Raw genomic sequence first — 21,158 nt, forward strand, 5'->3', positions numbered from 1 at the left:
TCTCTCTCTCACACACACACACACACACACAAACACACATCAAAGCAAGGCATTCATTAAAAACTCCAATCTCATATCTCCCTTTCTAACCAGTCCACAATGAATTAGCCGTCTCAACTGCCAACCCTTCTTTTCTTGGTCAACTGTCCCAAACAACCACATGTTTCACCTCTTTTTCTACCTTCTTGACTAAGCCTTCTCTCTTTTTTTCTACTACCATTTTTTCCTTTTTTGGTTCTTACATTTTGACCAAGCCCTGCTTTTTGGTTCGGTTTTCAAATTAAATGTTGACGGGATACCCAATTACCAAAATAAGTGAGAAATCGAGAAATTATTTTGATTTATCCTTCATAAAATAAAAAATTATTTTTTAAAAAAATCTTAAAAGACAATTTTAAAAACAAAGCTGAATTTTTAGAAAACAATTCTTATAATGATCATTCAACCGGTTTTTAATACAATTTTTTGCTTTTTGCTATTTAATATACAGAAAACTTTTCCCTAAAAACTAACCCAAATCTCCTAATAAGAGACCAAGGGCATGATTCCACACCCATGACCAATCCTTCCCCGTTAGATTCAAAACCCATGACCCATCCTTCCTCGTTAGATTCAAAAACACAAAACCCATGACCCATCCTTCCCCGTTAGATTCAAAAACACAACGTTCTTCACCTTATATTCGGTGGCACCAAATAGGTAAAACTTTGTAACGTATTAAATTTTCTTTAATTTCAAATTCAAAATATTATTTTCACAACGGCAAAGATTTCAACCCTCCAATTTTTTTTTTTTTTTTTTTTTAAATGAAAAAAAACATCACTAAACTATAACCTAAACCGAACTGACAATTAATAAAAATTTCTTTTTAAATAGCTTTTTCGAGAGAGCAATAGGATTAATTATCACTTTTCTTAAAACCCATAAAAGAAAAAGGCTTGGGCACTAAGGCATTTAAAAAAAAGTAGTAGTAGGAATCCAAAGACATGAAGTCAAGAACCAAAAGATAAAAGTAACAAATAAAATAGAAAAGTGAGAGAGAGAGAATACCTACTTTCTTTTGTTTCACGGATCCAAAGAATTGTGAAATCAATCCTACAACTTTTGACTTAAAAAGAAATCCAGATTGATCTCATTCAAATTATTAAACTCTTGTTTTTAATTACATTACCAAACCCACCAACTTTCGTCAATAGTTAATGGATTCAGACTAGTTTTAGAGAGAGAGAGTGAGGAGAGAGAGAGGGGCAGAGAGATCCAATGTTGTACAAGGAACAAACTAATCCACTAAAAATCTCCTTAGAGATAAAGTTGAGTCCATTGAGCTCAACCAGTACACAGCTACACTTGTTTACTCTACACTTGACCACAGAGAAACATTGATTGTCCTTCTTCGATTATAGTAAGTAAATTAAAAAAAGAAAAAAGAAAAAGAAAAAAAAAAACTAAGAAGACTCTAAAATGAGACCACTTGTTTCTGCAAGAGTGAGAGTGTGGTTGTGCTCTCCTTCGTAGGTCACAATCAGCATGGCTGGATCATCCAACGCCCTCTCTACATGTTTACGTGCCGGGCACCCTCTCACACTACTGCACTTGTAGTAACCCCTGTTATCACACACACATAACACACATATATCAGACATATACATACACAAATCAATATATATATATATATATATAGTTGCAATGAAATATGTATATATATATATATATAATATCAGACACCTAGTCGGTTGGTTTGCCCATTAGACTGTCCCCCTATGGTACCTAGGTGCCAATTTTTTTTTTTTTTTTTTTTTGTATTCGGAATATAAATTGTAGAAATAAGATAGAAATAAAAGAATTTTGAAATGAAATTTCCATTATTGGGTCTGAATAAATTTTCAGATACTATAAAAAAAACATGACAAACTAACTCTTTATCTCTAAACACCTTGAGGAATAAAAGCATGTATTATTATTATCTGCACTATTAATGAATATACACACATGTCAAATTAATCATGTGGGTAAAGTTTAATTTAGCGTTATTCAAACAAATTTTACCACATTCATCCAATTCTATTATGAACTCCATCAATTCTAAACAAAGAAATTCTATTTAGTACCAAACTTCGTTTTTTTATTCTTATTTTTGGTAAATGTCACACCAAAGAACAGATTTGTGTGACTAATCAAAAGGGCAAAGTTGTACTTCGAAGGTCTAAGGTCAACGAGTTAAGACCCAGTCCAAAAGCGAGTGACTCACTGAGTCGACTCAAAAGAAATACAGTACAAAATAACCAACTCAGATTGATTGATATGGAAGACCATAGTATTATCAGTACCTTGGATGTGGAGACCCTTTAATGGGTTTTTGTCCGTACTTCCTCCAAGAATAATCATCAGGCGGTATGTCCGCCATCTTCAAGCTTATCGCCGGAACCCTAACGACCCTCTTCAGCCGGAGCTTTCTGATTCCACAAACAAACAGAATATTAACTCAAAATCAAAATTTAAATCAAACCCATTTTGAATATTCAAAATTTAATCAAACCCATTATATATATAGACGTGGGCATGTACCTCCTTTTGGAGCAATGGCATCGGCCGGAGGAGCCGCCACTGCACTTGCCGGAGGCGGCGTTTTCCGATGAACTGCACTTCCTCTTAAAGGAAGAGGAAGACAAGGGGGGTTTTCCGGCCGACGAGACCTGGGACATGTTGGTGATCTGGAACGCCGACGAGGACGACGGCTGCTTGCTGTCTGTGTCGCCGGTCAACGACGACATGAACGAGGTGGCGCCAGAAATGGCCGGCGAGATCGAGAAATTGATGGTCTTAGAGGACGCCGATTCCTTCCTATCTATCAACCCATTATTCATCACCATCACATGATCTTGAAGATGAGAGTGACGATGATTATGATGAGGAGGAGGAGGGACCTGCTGGATTGGGGTCGGAGAATAAACTCTAGAATCGGGTGAGACTGGTTTGGATTCGTCTCTGAGATTTGAGAGATTTGGGGGTGAAGAAGAAGAACCCAGAGGGGCTCTTCGGAACCGGGCGTGACCAGTTCGGGTTCGACCCAGTAGAGAGATCACCCTCTTGAACTTGTTCACCGCCACATCCGCGACGGCTCTGCAATCCATGTCTATTTGATTTGAGTTTGGAGAAGAAGAAGATTGTTGTTGTAGCTGTTGTTGGTGTTGAGACTGAGAGAGCAATCGAATTAACTTTTCGACGCTCTCGAGCCCAGAAGCTGCTTCTTGGACTGCGTTGTCTTCGATTTGGGTCGCGAAGGTGTCGTTTCTGTAACCCATGAGCTGCACAGCCATGGCTTCACCACAGCATCAATGGGGAGAGAGAGGGGACAAAAGTGGAGTGAGAGAGAGGAGATGAGAAGGGCTAGGTTGATAAAAAGGGGCAGTTGTAAGACTTTTTGTAGTACTGAATAATAGTATACTATTACTATTTTTTTATTATTTTTATTATTTTTTTCTGGTCAAAATTAGGGCCACAAACTTACAACTTTGGACAAACTTATTGTCGATGGAATATAAAAATCAAATACAATAAATTGGTTGTAGTCAAGGTAATAAAAGTGATCAATTAACTTACCAAGAAAATAATCTATCATTAGTCAAAGTTAACAAATAAATCACCCAAAAAAAAAAGTGATATTTATTTTTTCATGGCAAAAGAGTGACTACAATCACAGTACAATGGTTGCAAAGTGTTTATATTCTTTTTTTTTTTTCTAGGTATTTTCTAAATTATTTCTTCACTTTTTCATATGAAAGCTAAAAGTTTAATTTAAAAGGCTAAATGAGTGGTAAGTTTCTTTTTAAAGAAAAAAAAAAAAGAGTTTCTTTTAATTTTGTTCATATAAGGCTACGTGTGCTGTAATCTTTTGAACAGTTAGACATTTTAATTTATAAAAAATTAAAAATGACATGATAAAATTTTAAAAATTTATTAGATTTAAATGAAATTACTCTTTGTTTGAAAAATGAGTAATAAGTCACTGTTTTTTAAACATGACATTTTTTTTTATGGGCTGAGGAGTAATATGTTTTATGAGTTCATTAATTATAAGCCTAAACGGAATGTAAACAATTTCATACTGGATTTATTTTATTAGTACCTCTAACTAAAATGGTACTGTGTCAGAACAGTTTGAATGGGTCATCTTTTTGTTTTTTGTTTTTTGTTTTTTTTTTTTTGGCAGAATGGGTCATCTAGAATAATCAGAAACAAAATTGAACTTGACTTTCTGACTTTATTATAAACCTAAATGGAATTTAAATACATTTAACTTAATTTATTTGCAACTCTAATTAAAATAGTTTGTTGTCAAAGGGATTGTTCATCTAGAACAATCAAATTTGAACTCAAGACTTTTTTTTAGTCGTAAACCTAAATCAAATTTATATACTTTGAACAAGAATTTTTTTTCAGAAATTAATACTTTACTTAAAATAGTACACTGTCAAAGCAGCCCGTACTGTTCAACATCTAGAACAACATAATCAAATTTGAACTTGACTTTTCGAGTCCATTATAAAACCAAAAATCGAATGTACACACTTCTGTTCCACTCAATCCAATTTACAAGTAGAATAGTTAAAGGAGGGTGTGTTGTCAAAGCTGGGGGCAAAACCGTCAAATCGGCCACCCATCTGTTCCGTCAAACAACATAGGTGCGAATATGGATCCAACCACTAGGTGTATAGAATACTGTGAAAGAGAGAGAATAAAATGGCTTTTTTCTAATAGGGAGTCTGAAACGATGTGTCGGGGTGGGGGCATTGTTGACCTTGTCTGTGCGATGGTGGGGTCCACCGAAAGGACAATCTTGCTTTTGAAGAGATGGGGTCAAAGAAGCGTCGTGAGCCGTCTGATCTGGGTGGGGAATCGGATCCATTTGGCGGGGATTGGTTGTTTTCTTTAGTGTGATATAGTTGACTAATTTTCTTTGGAGTATTCATCAGTCTTTTATGTCTATATGTCTCTTGTCTTTGTTTCTTTATTCGGTTATGCGTATCTAATGTGTTTCTTTATTTTCTACGCCATATTAGTATTTTTTTTATTGTGGGAGACTTTTAGGGTTTCACATGGTCTAATTTGAATAGGTTTTGGCTTAAAATAGGATCAAATTAGTTTGAATGATTCTATGAAAATTGGAATATTTAGATTAGATTAATAATAACTCAGACAAAATTGTTAGTCTTAATATATTTGATTAGTCAATAAATGCTAAATATTCAGGTTTACCAAATTTACATTAATGACCAATTAGTTATAATTGACTCAACAATTCTGTCTAAATAATACTGCAACTATTATGTTCAAACGTGAAAATAAAAAATAAAAAAAGTTGATCACCTTGCGAATCAAAAAGTAACAATTATATTTATTTAAAAAAGAAAAGAAATATAATTATTTTAATAAATTTACTATTATTCAATTTTTAATAGATTTGTTTTTCCCTTTTAAAATTTTATACCAAACACAAAAACAGGATTCTGTTTCTTTTCCTTTCATTTCTTTTCAAACCAAACTGGGTCTAAGTTGTGTCGCATGAATTATGAAAGTGGAAGGTGAAAGACCGATTTGATTTATATACGTACTTATATTTTCTTTTTATTAATTCCATAATAGATGCAATATTCACATTCTAAAAAACAATTCCAAAATTCAGGAACTTTAGTGATAAGTGATAACTGTTGGGAATATTTTAATAAAAATATAATTATTGGTTTAATGGAACACTGTATCATATATTTGTTATTGTTTATTATACTTCATTACCTATATTATTAGTGTTTGTTATTATATATATATATATATATATATATATATATATATATTATAGTGAGTTAATTATATCATTTGAAGTTACAATTATATTATTATTAGCTAATTTATATATTTCTACATGTGTGTATAGTTTTGAGTATTATATTTGATTTGTTTGTGGGAAACAAGATTTCGACATGGTTATCCTGCCTTTCTTCGGACGTGTCTGGGGGAGATATCTTTTGCTCAAATAGAATAACCCATTTATACAGAATAGTAAAGGGACCCATATCTTGGAACTGTTATTACCACGCAACACTCGTACATGAGGAGGAAGTATCCACTTTTGGGCCGTGGATATTGCTTTGATTTCCTTGTATTTATGATTAAGTACTGCATAATATTTAAAAAATCAATCAAATTGAATTATCGTAATAACATTTGAATGTTGACTTGACTGGTGCAAGTTGGAACCATGGTTTGTAATATGTTGCGGTCAGAGTGTAATGGACTCGAATAAAATAATATAAATTAGTCAATACGCAAGGAAGGAACTAATAATGAGCTAACCTGAGCTATAACCCAGATCTAATTGAAAAAATAAAAATTAGTATTGTTGTTCCTATAAGCCCATGTACTACTCTTCCTCTTCTTATTAGCCTAGCTCAATTCATAGTATTTCTATAAATAAAAAGAGTTAAAAAATTTACAAAGGTCAAACCTTAAATATGAGCAATGTCCAATCACAAAATAAATCATAAAAAAAAAAGGGTGGCTTTGTTGATGACTTGATAATTTTTTGTTAAATTGAGTAATTTACTATATAATGGATTAATAACTAGTTAGGGGCGGAGCACATAGGTCTTACTTTCTAATGTAAATTTATTGATAAGGAACATGTATATCTTGCATTATTGTAGTTATTTGTTTTAATATTTGTATGAAATAAACTTTAATGGATTATTGACTGTGAAAATACGTTAAAGTTTGGAAGTGTAAATGTGTTAGAAGGTTGTAGATTATTGGGTTTAATTGAATAACTGATGCATGATAATTATGTATTTAGAGCATGGATGACACACAAAGTAATCATGGGTTTAATTATTTTTAGCCCTTCCTGCTTTGCAATCCTGGCTCCGCCTCTGTCGATACGAGTCGTATATCAACTTAAAAAATGATCACATATTGAAAAATGTTCGTGTATGAGACAATACGACAAACCATGGTTTGAACATAACAATATTCACTTATGCCTCTTTTAGTACAAAGGTAGAAGAAAATGGAGAAATGAAGTAATGCGATAAGAGATATTCTTAGAAAATGATGGTGTATTTCTGCTTTTTGTTTAGTTTGAAGTAAGAGAATCGGAGAAGGTAACACGTTACTTTATTTGTTAAGTGATAATTGAAGTGAGATGGATAAAAAAAGAAAAAGAAGATAATATTAAATATCATTTAATAATTATGAATGTTAACATTGTAATTTAAATTTTTTTTATAATTAACTTTGCTAATATTGGATTGTCTATCTTCATATTTGAAGGGATGTAAATTTATTACTCATCTATTATTATTATTATTATTATTATGGTTAAAATTATAAAACTCTCACTATTTTTAAATTTTGATCATAAAAACCCATAATGTTTCAAAAAACTCATATACTTTTAAAAAGTGTTCAAATTGCTTTAATATCCGTATCCGACATATTAACCGAGTTACAAAATGAAAATTTTAACCTTACTATTTAATGCTAAATTAAAAAATAATAATTATTATTTTTAATTACAAAAATACCCTTTATTGAGAGACGGGGTGAAGAAAAGTATTAACGAGTATTTTTGTAATTTAAACAAATAATTTTTAATTTTTAATTTAACATTAAATACTAAGATTAAATTTGTAATTTCATAACGGGTCGAACACAAATATTGAAACAATGTAATTACTTTCTGTTTTTTCAAACAAGTTAGGATTTTATTATTTTAACCTTATTATTATTATTATTATTATTATTCTTACTCCCATCTTGTGATTTTTTATCAAGGGTCTTATACCTCTTCTATTTTACAAAATAATAAATTTTAAGAGTTCGAAATCAAGTAGCAAAGTGGTCGAACGAGTTTCTTATCTATAATAAAAATAATTTTAAAAAAAAAATCTTGTGATTCCTTCATTTTTCAAACTCTATCCAGATAAAAGTGAAATGGTGATTCGTTTCCTAATTTGTAGGTTTGACATTCGTAGCACTAGACTTGTTTCTCTATAGGTAATGCGACAAGATGTGTCCTAAACCCGTGTTTTTTCAGTGTGTATTTTCTAACTTTCCATGTAGATCGTAGATTTAATAGTCGTCGAATCAACATCACCACAATGGACAAGTTTTATGCACTAATTGCGGCAATTGTGGACTTTTTTTATTTAGCTCATAACACTCCCAAATCCTCTTATCAGAATCTTGGCATTGAAAGATTGTTCTTTTCGTGTGGTTGAAGGTGCAGCCATCAACGACGGTTGATTCGCGGTTGGATTGCTGATCAAGGTCAAACTTTTTGCATATATTGTCCGACTTACACTCCCTTTTTCTGAAATTTTTTTTTTTTTTTCAATTACGTTTACATGGTTAATGAATGAATTTAGACAAGTAATATCATAGTTAATTTCCAACCGAAAGTAGAGACTTGTACGAGCCTACTAAGGGAGGTCTAAAGAGAAGGTGATTATGACGTCTCACGTAATGTCAAATAAGGTTTGATATAATATATATATATATATGTGTGTGTGAATATTCTCAAATTATATAGACGTGTATTTTGAAGAAATTTAATTTAAAATTTTTAATTTCAATTATAATTTGTTAATTTAATATTTCAAAATATAACATTAGAGTTGTCTTCTTCTTCTTCGTGTATTTTTTTTTTTTTTTTGGCCAATTGCGTTTATCTGAGTAAAATGCGTCCAACGTTTCCCATGTGTTGTACTATATGTTATTTTTTTAATTTATTATGATGAGCTATATAATTTTGGAAAAAAATTAAAATTAATGCAGCCGTCTTTTGTCTGTTTGGAGGGCCACCATATTTATTAGTAATTCTGATTACTATTATTGGTACCCAATTGAAACACGTTGAATCAAAAGGAGATATATATATATATATATATATATTGGATAAGTAAATCAAAAAGAGATTTCTCATATGAGTATTAAAGTGTGTTGGGAAAAAAAAAAAAAAAAACTATTAAAGTGTCAATAAAATTTTAGTATTTGATTTTAAAAATTTTGGAACAGTCGGCGAGCTCGGAACTAAATCGACAGTGATTGCGACGGTGCTTGGAATGGTGAACTAAATTGATAATGATGATTCTGTCCGACAAGCAGAGAGTTCGGCTATGATCATTGTTGCTGCAGGGGACGGGTTTGATGGAGACGAAGGGTGTGTTTGGCAACCCATTTATGGGTTCAAATAGGACTGTTTGGTTATAACGATAGTAAGGGCATTTTTGTCCTTTTATGTAAATAAGGGTATTATGGTCCTTTATTTTAAACATCTGCATCACGTGATGGCACATGCCATTTGTCAGTCAAAAACTTGTCGGAATTCTACCGAATGGAGTCCTCTGCAACAAAATTAAATAGTCCTAGAGTTAGTGACAACTTTTGTAATTCAGGGGGATTAGTTGCTGATATGCCAATAGTTCAGGGATTTTTTTTTACAATTAACCCATAAAATTTTAGTATTTGATTTTAAAAAATCAATAATTTTAATATTGTAGCGATAAAGAATGAACTTTTAAATATAAAAGGAGATCACCAAATACTAGTATAACCCAAGAATGGTAAATTAAAATTATTAAAAAAAATAATATTGAATTTTGAATTAAGACAATTACTTTAAAACAATTTAAAAAATAAAAAGCTAACAATTTTTGTAGAATGAGGGTTGAATTCTATTGGAATAAAGGTCGAAAGTAAAATAAAATTTTATATGATCCTATGTATATATATATATTTTTGATGTGTATCTATTTTTTAATATATGTATCATTTAAGTCAACAATCTTATATTTTCATAATATTTGTCATTAAAAAAATAATAATAATAATAAATATTGATGGTTTGAAAGATAATAAGTCGCATTGAGATGCATGTTAGCATGAGGAAGACCCCGTGATTGAAGGTCGTTTTCCACACGATTTATGAGGCGCGTGTAGGAAATGAAAAATGTAGATAAAAGTCAAAGAAAGAAAGCTGTAGAAAACGACTCACGCCTCCTCTCTCCAGTACGAGAGTCGTGCCAAAGTGGGCTGCTTTAAATAAGAACAACTCAACAGCCTACTAGAAGTTGTCATCCACTTAAAACCAAAATTACTGGAAAGCCCATGTTTTTGTTCTCTTGCTCGAACACAACTTAATTAATTTGAATTGACACGATAATGATTATGACCCACTTGTTTTGTAATTTCTAAAAATAATTTTTAAAAATTAAAAAAAATAGAAAATAGTTTTTAAAGAATAATAAAAGGTGGCTCTTTAAAAATAATTTTTTTAAATGAGTTTTCATAAGACAATTTTTAAAAAATTGAATCAAATAGATTTTTTTGTATAATTTTTTATTTTTAATTTTTTGAAAACAAAAAATTATTTCTATAATTACAAATCAATTAAGCATGCCCTAAATGTTTTGTATTCTTATTTGGCTTGCCTAATTAACTCATTTAATTAAATGTGTTATATAAATGTATAATATATGCATCTTATCGTGTCTCGGAGGTGTTGAACAATTTATTATACGAGTTATATGGATGCTCATGTAATAGTAATAATGTAAGGGTGGATTTAGATGTTGTTTTGGTGGGCTGAGGGTGTCATGGCAAGGGCTGATTCAGGAAGTGAGCTTTGATGAAAAAAAAAAAAAGGTTTCTATTACTATAGTTAATTTTAGCTCAGCTCAAAAAAAAAAATATTACTATTATTAATCTACCTAAATATTAGTCAATTTCATTAACAATTTATGGATCCGTCCTTATAATGGTGTCTTATTTGTATCGACTTATATAACAAAATTTTCATATCCGAAAGGAACACGACTTATCAACCTGAATTGTGACTAAACAATAAAAATTTACTTAATTTTGTGAATAACAACTTATTATATGATTGGAATCCGTCCTTATAATGGTGTTTTATTCGTGTCAACTTATATAACAAAATACTCATATTTGAAACGAACACGACTAATTAACCTGAATTGTGACTAAAAACTAAAAAAAACCTACTTAATTTTGTGAATAAAAACTTATTATATGATTAGAATTCATTCTTATAACAGTGAATTATTCGTGTCGACTCATATTAAAAAAAAAAAAACAAAAAAAATCATATCCGAAACCTAAGACCACTCATCAACCTGAATTATGACTAAAAGAGTAAATAGCAACTTATTATATGAGTGTTTGATTTGGTAAAGAAAAAGAATAACAATTGGGATAGTGTGTCTTCAGTCAATCTATGGTCGGTCTTACGATGCATCAGTGTGGGATAACGATTCCACGTTAATTATTATCACAAGACTGACAATATTGGTCGACCTTTTGTTAGTCAACTGTCTTTGTCACTTTAAAAATCAGTTATTATTATTTTTATCTATTTTTATAACAAATGGCACCATTTGAAAATGGTCCCACTAACAAGGAGGGGACCAATGAGGTGAGACCTCAATGAACTTTATCTAGTAGGGAGTCAAATTACTTTTTCTAGCTTTATCCAAATAAACCAGATATTAAACAACAATGACCAAGTTTGTTCTGAGGCAAACTTTGGACTTTCAAGTTTTTATTTTATTTATTTTTATGCTGATCAATAATTAGTTGGGCATTATTTAATCACGTACAAATGTTTGATAATGCTATTCAGTACTTAACATATAATGTATTAACATATTTGATAATTATATATGTTATCATTTAAAATATTAAGTACCGTTTAAAACATATCAAAATTTTAAACAATACGGAAATTGCTTAATGCTTATGGTAGGTTTTAAAATATTTTTTTAATGATACTTTTACCCTCAAATATTATATTTTAAATGCTCCAACATTTGTCTATACCATCTCCTTAAAAAAATGCGATTATTTTTTGTTACATTCCAAATTAAACCTATTGATTGGGTTTTTATTTGGCTTTTGTATTTCTGTTCCCTCTTGATTCCGATGGATTTTTGTTTTTAGTTTATTCTAATTTCTCAAAAGTTTCATTTTTCTCTCAATGTGAAAACAAACAATATTCAACAAAATATATTAAAAATAAAAATAAAAATACTTTACTGATCACTCAAGTTTATAATCAACAGTCATGCAATACAACTCATCTCACTATTGTTATAATGCAAAAATACTATATAAATAAAAATAGAATGATTTGTGCGTGAATTCTAAACTCTTTTTCATAAATATTTCATTTTAATAAGTTTTCATTTTGTATTTTGATTTTAGAATTTTTATGATCAGTTTTGACATTAATATCCATTGTTAAATTGATATATTTCTTTTGTGAAATTCATTATTTTATATATGCGTTTATATCTTAATATAGTATATTTTACAATAATATTATGTGTAAAAGATATTCATAACAAAAATGTAATATATACAACATTCAGATTTCAGATTTTGTATTTAACAAACAATCTTAATGAATCTAGTGCTTAAAATTACAGTATCAAACTAGTTTTCAGATACATTTAGCACTTAAAATTTCAGTGCTTAATATTCAATATTTGAATTTTTCAGTGCTTAATTTGCCTAACTTCTTGGCTGGGTGTGCTCTTATTCGAGTCCTCATCCTCTAATTTGTCAAGAAAAAAAAAAGAAAAAAAAAGGGATAAATTACACTAACATCCTCTCAAGTTTGGGCAAATTACACGTTTGGCCTTTATTACCTTAACCTACCTTGAGATTTGGTACATGTGCTCAACGACACTCCCTATTGTTAATGAAAAATTTAAAAATGACTAACTTCCCATTTTCTTGCGTTAAAAGATCTCAATAACCTTATATTTTGACATAAAATGACAAAAATACTATGAAATGTCATTCAAATGCAATGTATCAATATTCATACCAATTTTATATTATCAAATTTCATAAAAAGTATTTATTTATTTAATGATATTTGATTAGGATTTTTTTTCGTTTTTCTTTTTAAAAAAAAAAAAAATTCTAAAATTTAGGAGGATAATATGGTGCTTACAAGATTAGGAAAAAATGGTCATATAGACTTTTGGTTTGACAGATTTTTTATTTATTAAATTAGACAAGAGTATGGAACATTTCATATTTTTAGGAAAAGTGAAAGTAATAAAAGTCAAATATTCTATTAGTGTGTAATTTGTTAAAGCTTCAGAGGAGGTCAACGTAATTTGCTCTAAAAAAAAAATCAATAATTAACCCAAGAATCATAATATATATCTGGACAGCTACGTCACTTATATATAGTTGCATCTAAATACCAAATTACATATTTATAAGTAATGTTACAATAGAGGATCGATTTTTTTTTTTTTTTCATCTCCAATCACTAATGTTCAACAAGAAGTCAATTTTCATTTTTCGTACAAATTCTCAACCTTTTCCTTGCAAATCTCACGGCAAGTGTGTTTGATTACTCTCTTCTAACAAAAATTATCTTCGGAATAAGAAGTGAATGGTCATTATGGTCATGTTTTTTGAGGAATTTTTTAATATATATTTTTGGCTAAATAATGCTTTCTTTTTCGAGACATGCTCAGCTTTAGTATAACAGATTTTTCATTTATAACTAATTTTTTAAACAATAGTACTCACATTTATTGAGTGCTCAAGCTATCTATCTGATCAAAGTGGCTCGCTTGAATTAATTGATTTGATGGATTGAACCACCAATTTCCACTACACTGAATTTCTGTCTACAAAATATCAATTAAGTCACCTTTTTGGGAGTGGAGTTACAGAAGATTTTAAACAATCCATTAACATGGAACCTAATTGTCCTGACAATAGTTACTATTTTCCCATTAGCTACCTACCAAATGGTCCCTGCTTTTCAAAACCTCTCTCCTTACTATGAAGCTTTCCATAAATCTGAGTTACACGTAGTACACACACGTACCTTCGATAAGTCTAGCTCATAAGAAATCATCTGGATTTGGCTGCAGTCTACAAGCTTGCCTAGGTAGGAGGGCATTATAGTGCGTTTTTAATGTCCCTAAGCCGAGACCACCTGCAAGATCCTTCTTTATTTAGCAATAGAGACACTTCAGTACTCCTCACACACGGAGAATCTGATAGTAGAGACCTAGACATTATTTTTTAAATTTTTTTAAAAATTAAAGTAATTACATACACACCGATCTCTACTATGGTTCAGATTTTTCCTTTAAAAAAAGAAATACATTTTGTGCAACAGCCCTTCCTATCTGATAGAAAAGGATCCCATGATCCTGAACCGATCTTACCTGGGATCGCAAATCCCAAGTTTGTCTATGAAGAACGGATCTAATTGTATTAGTGTCTATAATTGATTTCTTCTATGTCCTTTGGTGACCTAGACATGGTTTGGTAAGAGAAAGTTATGGATATTTTGAAATACCGACAATGAAGTACTTCGACCAATGATATATACTTAATTTTTTAGTATTATCAAAGAAAAGAATAACTACAAAATTTATCAACTCTTAACAAAACTCTCTTATATATATAAAAAATATATATGCAACACTTGCTCGATGTTGTCACATTCTAGCTTGGTGAGATCCAATTCCAAAGCTACAATTCTATCCCTTACCCTGTTTCTCCCTTTTAGATAATTAAAATAATTAAATATTCTCTTCAATGCAAGCCCCGTAATCGTAAATGTTTATTTGAATGAGTGTACCTATTATGAATGAACTCAAATTTGGGAAAATAACATAGTATACTCATTGATTGGTCTAAACTTATCTATTTAGACTTTCGGGTATGTGTCAACGTTTAATCAATAATCATTCAATGATACCATGTCATCCATATTCTAGGAATATTAATTTTTTTTTTCTAAATTTGATGAATGAAGAAAGCTTCATGTATATATTTATTTGATAAATCAAATTATTATAAAAATGAAGAAAACACATTACGAAAAAGGAGATGAAAACATCCAAAGAAGCCCAACAAATGACTCGGCCCAAAAGCCAAACCAAAAAGAATTTGGCAATTTATTCAATTATGATATCATCAATTATGTAACGTCATTGGACAGACTCAGCCCAACACTAAGAGGCTGTTTGGCATATGTTTTGTTTTGTTTTAGGCTTGCTACAGTAATTCTTTTCAAGCCCAAAACATGTTTGGTTGGGTTTGTTGTGTTTTAAACAGTAGCAAAACAATTTCAAAAATGGGCTCAAAATATGAAACACCATTTTGGTGTTTTTGGTTGTTTTTGTACTATTTGGGCTACATTACATTGTGGCGGAGGAAACAATTTGCTCATTTAATTGTAGCGAAGGAAACACATATAAAAGACAAAATTCGTCATTTTCTAGGGTTTTAGGTGCAGCTTCTATTTAGGCGATTTTGGGCGATTCCCAAATCATCTCAGCCTCCCCAATCGCCTCCAACTCTATTCTTGTTCTCAACTCTGAACTTGCATCTCTCTGCCTCTGCAACTGCAAACTACTGTAGTCCACAAGAATCAGATGTTCAAAACCCATATTAGAATCAGATGTCTGCAAGAATCAAAAGTTCAAACCCATATCAGCATATCATTTCAGATTGTTCAAAAAATCAAAACCCATATCTTTTAGTTTCCATCGTCTGCTGTTCCGATTCGGGTTCGCCGTTCGCAAGCTTCCGCCATTGCTCGCTGTCTCTCAACTCTCAAAACCCATATCTACGTATCATTTCAGATTGTTTTAATTTTTTTTCTATTTGAAATCAAGGTCTGTAATTCTTGTTTTAATTTTTTTTGGCTAAATTAATTTAATCTATCGAAATAATTTTTTTTTGGCTAAATCAATTTGAAATGAAGGTCTGTAATTCTTGTTTTAATTTTTTTTTGGCTAAATCAATTAGTCTATCGAAATTATATTTTTTTGTTGCTAAATCTATTTGAAATCAAGGTCTGTAATTCTTGTTTTAATATTTTTTTTGGCTAAATCTGTTTTAATTTATGATTTTTTTATATAATTTTTATTTTATTTTATGAATTTTAGTTATAAATATTTGTGAAAATAATGACTGAAACAAGATCTCCTTGCAGGATTTGCAAACAACTTGTAAACAGGATAATAATTAGGTTATTGCAAAAAAAAAAAAAATTAGGGCCTTTATATGAAAAAAATATTGACAGTATTTGAATTATTAAAATGTGGTTTTTAGACATTTTTGTTAATAAATTATAGAGTTTAATGATATAAAATTATTATTTCATAAAATGTGATATTGTAACAGTTAGAGTAACCAAACATGTTTTGTATGTTTTTATTTCTGACATTTTCACAGCAAAACATAGTTTCCAAACATGTTTTCGAATTTTTTCCAAAACACTCCTACAACAAAAATATTGTTTTTGTTTTAGTCAGAAACAAAACGCCAAAAACAAAGCGCATGCCAAACAGGCCCTAAATCCCTCTTTGACAGAAACTCAAAAATAAATTAATAACATGAAAGTATTTTGCAATTTATTTAAAATGAAGTTATATAGTTGGGTAGGAATATAAAGGCATACACATAAACAAGACCATCTCCAATGGTATGTTAAATTTTTTTGTGTAAATCTGATTTTTAGTTCCAGCGGGTTATTTTATACCTTTTGTGTAAAAAAAATATCCCCCAATAACAACCAACCACGTGTCATACCCAATGCTCTACATAACTTTTACAAACCTTCTTTATTCAATTTACTTTTCGGCGATTAAACTTCACGTGCCAATCCTTCTCAATTAGGAAAAAAATAATAATTTTCCCCTATATTTTACTTTCCCATCCCGCCATTAGCAAACCTTTCACGCCATTGCCACCGGAACTTATAACAAATAATAAAAATAAGATTCAAGTATGTACAAACTACGTGATTAAAATATATATGTAATATTTGGCTAGTATATATTTATCTTATTAGAATAGAATGTAAAAGATAAAAATCTAAAAAACAATATGATTACAGAAGATAAAGATCAAACAAAAGTGATAAATCAAACTATATTTATTTAAAAAATATATATATAAATAAATAAAAGATAGTCGAGCAGTTCTTACTTTGTCGCTAATTACATATTCTTCTCTATTGCATTCTAGAAAAGTGAAAAACAAAGAGGCGTAAAAGAATGAGAGAGAAGAAAGAGAACCGTGATGGGGAAATGGGGAGGAGAGAAAACATATGTTTACATGGTAGTGTAAAAGTGTTGTGTAAAATACATAACCTTTTTACACATTAGTAATGTGACAGTGTATCTTAACAGACTTCTGAAAATGAAAAAATTTACAAATTATATGTAGCTGAAAGTACAAAGAATTTTCCTCAATTGTAAAGAAAGAAACTTTACATTTCTAATAATTTTCCAACCCTTTTTCCCTTTCATTTCCCTCTATTTATAGACGGTTACAACCACTTAGACGGTTATAACCACTCCTGGGCTGAACCTATCTTTTTCCCTTTTGTTTGGGCTCAACTTCTTTCATCATAATATGGGCTTCCGTAAAGACTTCCTGGACCTAGGCCCATTCAGCGAGGACCTGCTCCGTCCTTGTTATCCATACCCGACCCGTTCTTAGCAATATGAATCATATTAAGCCCGGATCATTTTTGGTGTCTTCATCTGCCCCCAATAATCTCTCCCTTCATTAATTAGGTTGAGATTATTGAAAAGACACAATCTTGGTCTGACGGCCAGGAGCGATGACACAAGGAATCAAATGGCTGGCACAAAGACCCAGACTCTGAGATCTGCTGCGCCACTTTTGCCTTAACCTTTCGAATTCTGTGTCGCCTCCATTTCGTCTCTTTAAAAACCCTGATCCTCTCAACCCTTGTCTTCCTTTAACATATCCTACTTTTATTATCCGTTGTCGTCTTCCTGAGTCTCGTCTGTCATCTTCCTACACTTTCCGGTGAGCTTTCTTCAGTTTCTCCGGCGAGTTTTTTCTTTGTGATTTGGCTACTATGCTGTTGCTGAGTACTTCACAAACTTCTTCCTCAAGGTCAATTTTTATTTTTTATTTTTTTATTACTATCCTTTTTGAAAGAAAAACCTTCATTACCAGAGATTCCTCCCCTTCTCAATGGCTCCCTCAAATCTGAACGTCATTCGTTTCAAAAATAGCATTCCCAATGATGTTTCTCTCAGGATCTACTGTAATACCCCGTATTTTATTAAAAAGTTTAATTTATTTAAATTCATTTATGTGTGGATTTCTTTACCTATTATCGTGCATGCTACATTATTATATTAAGTTCATTTAATGGTGCATGTAAATTACTTGTATATGTTAAAATAGTAAATTTATTCATTTAATTGTGCATGTATTATTATTAACAATTTTATTTGTTGATTATGTTTAATTAACCAATATTAGTTAATTAAAGTATTATATTTATGTTATAAAGTATTATGATGATATAATGTATTCTTATGTAGTAATAATAATAATTATAATAGTTATTAATAATAATAATAATATAATAATATTAATTATAATAGTTTATTAATAATAATAATAACAGTTATAATAATAATAATAGTATTAAATCATAAGTCATGATGAAATTAGAGATTAGGATAGGATTTCATTAATATTTATAGGTAGGACTTGAAGTCATATGGTTGGGAATGTGGTGAGTTTAATGTAAATTTAGATATTTGTAATATTTATATTATTTTAATTTGTATAAATATTAGTTAGTTTGATGAGAAGGTAAGTTAGAAACCAATTTAAAATAGTAGAGAGTTGTTGTTAGAGGAAAGAAAGAGAAGAAAGGTGAGAGAGAAAGAAATGAGCTTGGACCGGTGTAGGAGAAATTTACCCGACTACGCGCAACCGGCGGATTTATTTTAAATCCAAAAAGGCAAGTTATTATCTACTTTTCCCCTTTGAATTAATAAATTAATTGTTTAGTTTATTTGTATGCATAGAGCCAAGGTTAGTAGATTATTAAAATTATAAATTTTATCTTATTAAATTAATGAAATTTTAATTATATAGGATGGTATATATTTATTTAATATCCTATGAAATTAATAATGGCCGAAAATAATTAAATAAAGCTTTAGGGATTTTTCTAGAATTTTCTAGATTTTTCAGGGGCTTTTTTGCAATTTCCGGCGACCTTCCGGCGAGTTTTCCGGTCGCCGGCAATGAGGGAGATGACCGGAGTGATCCGGTGTGATGCGGCGCACCATAGGAGGGTATGCGCGCGCATCTGGACCATTAAACAGCAGCGATTGATCCAGTGCACCGCGGTCCATGTTACCGCGGTACACCCGGATCCGTGAGCGTTGGACGGAGGGAAGGTAGGTGGATTGATCCGGTGTGGCGACAGGTAGGAAAGGTGATGCAGCCAACCAACCGGAGGACGCCACGTCTGTAGGAGCCTTTAACGTGCGCGCGCGTGGAACTCTCCAGACGCGCGTGGAAGCGCGTGCAAGCGCGTGAGAGAGTGAAAAACATTGGGCTGCGTGTGGGGAAGCTTAGGGCGGCGCGTGGGGGCGCGTGAGGGGCCCTGTCAGCTGCTGGAAATTACCAGGTTACCCCTAGGGCCTGTTTTGTAAATTCCAGAGCCTTAAACTTGGATTTTTAGGTACGGGGTTGGTATTTACGGGTTTAACGGGCCACGAAATTATTATTTCAATACCCGTTAAGTATTATTAGGGCCGATTAATATTTCTAAACCTTAATTGGCCGTTTACCGTACGGATATGAATGTGATTCATTTGAACAACATTACTATAGGTGGTGTTATTATTTTATTAAATGGTATTCATTAGTACTGTTAATAATGTCACGGTTATCGTCATATAAGTTATCCATTAGATGTTATGGGTTATTTATACTGTTAATCATAAATCAACCATGATTATTATGCTGTGTGCATTTCAGAGAATAAATGGACTGTTTAAATTATGTCGCATTTATATTATATGGATGTGTTGCCATATAGAATCATGTGAGCTGGCTAATAAGTTTAGACTCATTTATACCTTATGCATTCGTTGCTATAGATAGATGTGTGGCTGTCGGGGTATGTGGTTTAATATTATTGGCATGTGTTGCCTAATTGACATGCTCAGTATGTTTAGTAATATTATTGGCATGTGTTGCCTAATTTATATGCTCAGTATATCCATCAGTACTTTGAGAGGTGTTATCATTGTGTAGTTCGTTATAGTCTGTGTTGCCAGTACCGTGCACCATGTATAATAGCTGATTTCCCGGGTAGGGAAATGCGACACTTAACCACCTAGTGTGAGTCTAAGTGATCACCGTCTATTCTGGTTGAGGTCATGTTATACATTGGATAGTTCCCTTAGGATGTATACAGATATAGTACTCATCCGATTCTTAATGATCAATTTATTTGATTCTCTGATTTGGGTCATAGTAGAGAGGACTTGCTCGTGGGGTTGACCCACCATTGTTGTTATTTCAGGATACGGTCAGTACCCGTTCCAAGGTTGAGGTTAGCAGTGTGGGACCACCATCCGAACTCATCTACTCTTACGATCCAGTTCAGGGTAGAAGTTTTATGTATTACTTCAGTTTCAGTTTTTATTTACTTTTGATGTTGAACTCTCAGGGTTATACTTAGGGATCCTTGACATAGGATTTCCAAGTTGTAATGAAGTACTGTATTAAATAAAGGATGGATAGATGTTGTATTATTTAGTATTCCTTTCCTGTCTAAATTCTTTTATTATCATCATTTTGTATTCCATGCTTGTATATTGCCAATTGTTTTTGCTATCCCTCGTTTTTCGTGTATAAGCCTGATCAACTTATGCGTGGAAAATGTGGGGGTGTTATATCTACCCTACAAACTTAGATGGGAGCTTTGGTGAGGGTCTCCTTTTTGGGGAGATTTTATTCTCTGCTGTCCATTTAAACGTCATTAGGTTACCCTTACACCCATTCTTTTGCTACGTCTTCAGCAAATTGGGGCTTTGCCCTCTATAAGTTAACCCTAACTTCCTTAGGGTAATTTCAGTCCTTCTGCTCTTGAACCGTGACAGGGGTCTCAATCTTGATATCATTGACATCCTCCTCTGCTACCGAATTAACAAAATCAAACAAAGTGATCTGTACTATCATTTCTTTCCTATTGACAAACGGTCGATCTGCACGGATAAGAACTCCTTTGAAAAAGG

General features: G+C 31.5%; 1 protein-coding gene across 1 annotated transcript; it reads right to left on the minus strand.

Moving 5' to 3' along the window:
• Nucleotides 1-1,263: 1,263 nt before the first annotated feature.
• LOC132266922 (probable WRKY transcription factor 7) lies at nt 1,264-3,414 on the minus strand. The gene is made up of 3 exons (XM_059767940.1): nt 2,566-3,414; nt 2,328-2,453; nt 1,264-1,605 (listed from the first exon to the last, which is right to left on the minus strand). Exons 1-3 carry the CDS (start codon nt 3,315-3,317, stop codon nt 1,446-1,448), a joined length of 1,038 nt encoding a protein of 345 aa, XP_059623923.1. The 5' UTR covers nt 3,318-3,414; the 3' UTR covers nt 1,264-1,445.
• Nucleotides 3,415-21,158: the final 17,744 nt, after the last annotated feature.

The sequence above is a fragment of the Cornus florida genome, unplaced genomic scaffold (genome assembly GCF_030987335.1).
Source record: "Cornus florida cultivar Cherokee Brave unplaced genomic scaffold, ASM3098733v1 CherokeeBrave_3.0.0_Hap2_Chr07, whole genome shotgun sequence".
Taxonomy (NCBI): Eukaryota; Viridiplantae; Streptophyta; class Magnoliopsida; order Cornales; family Cornaceae; genus Cornus; species Cornus florida.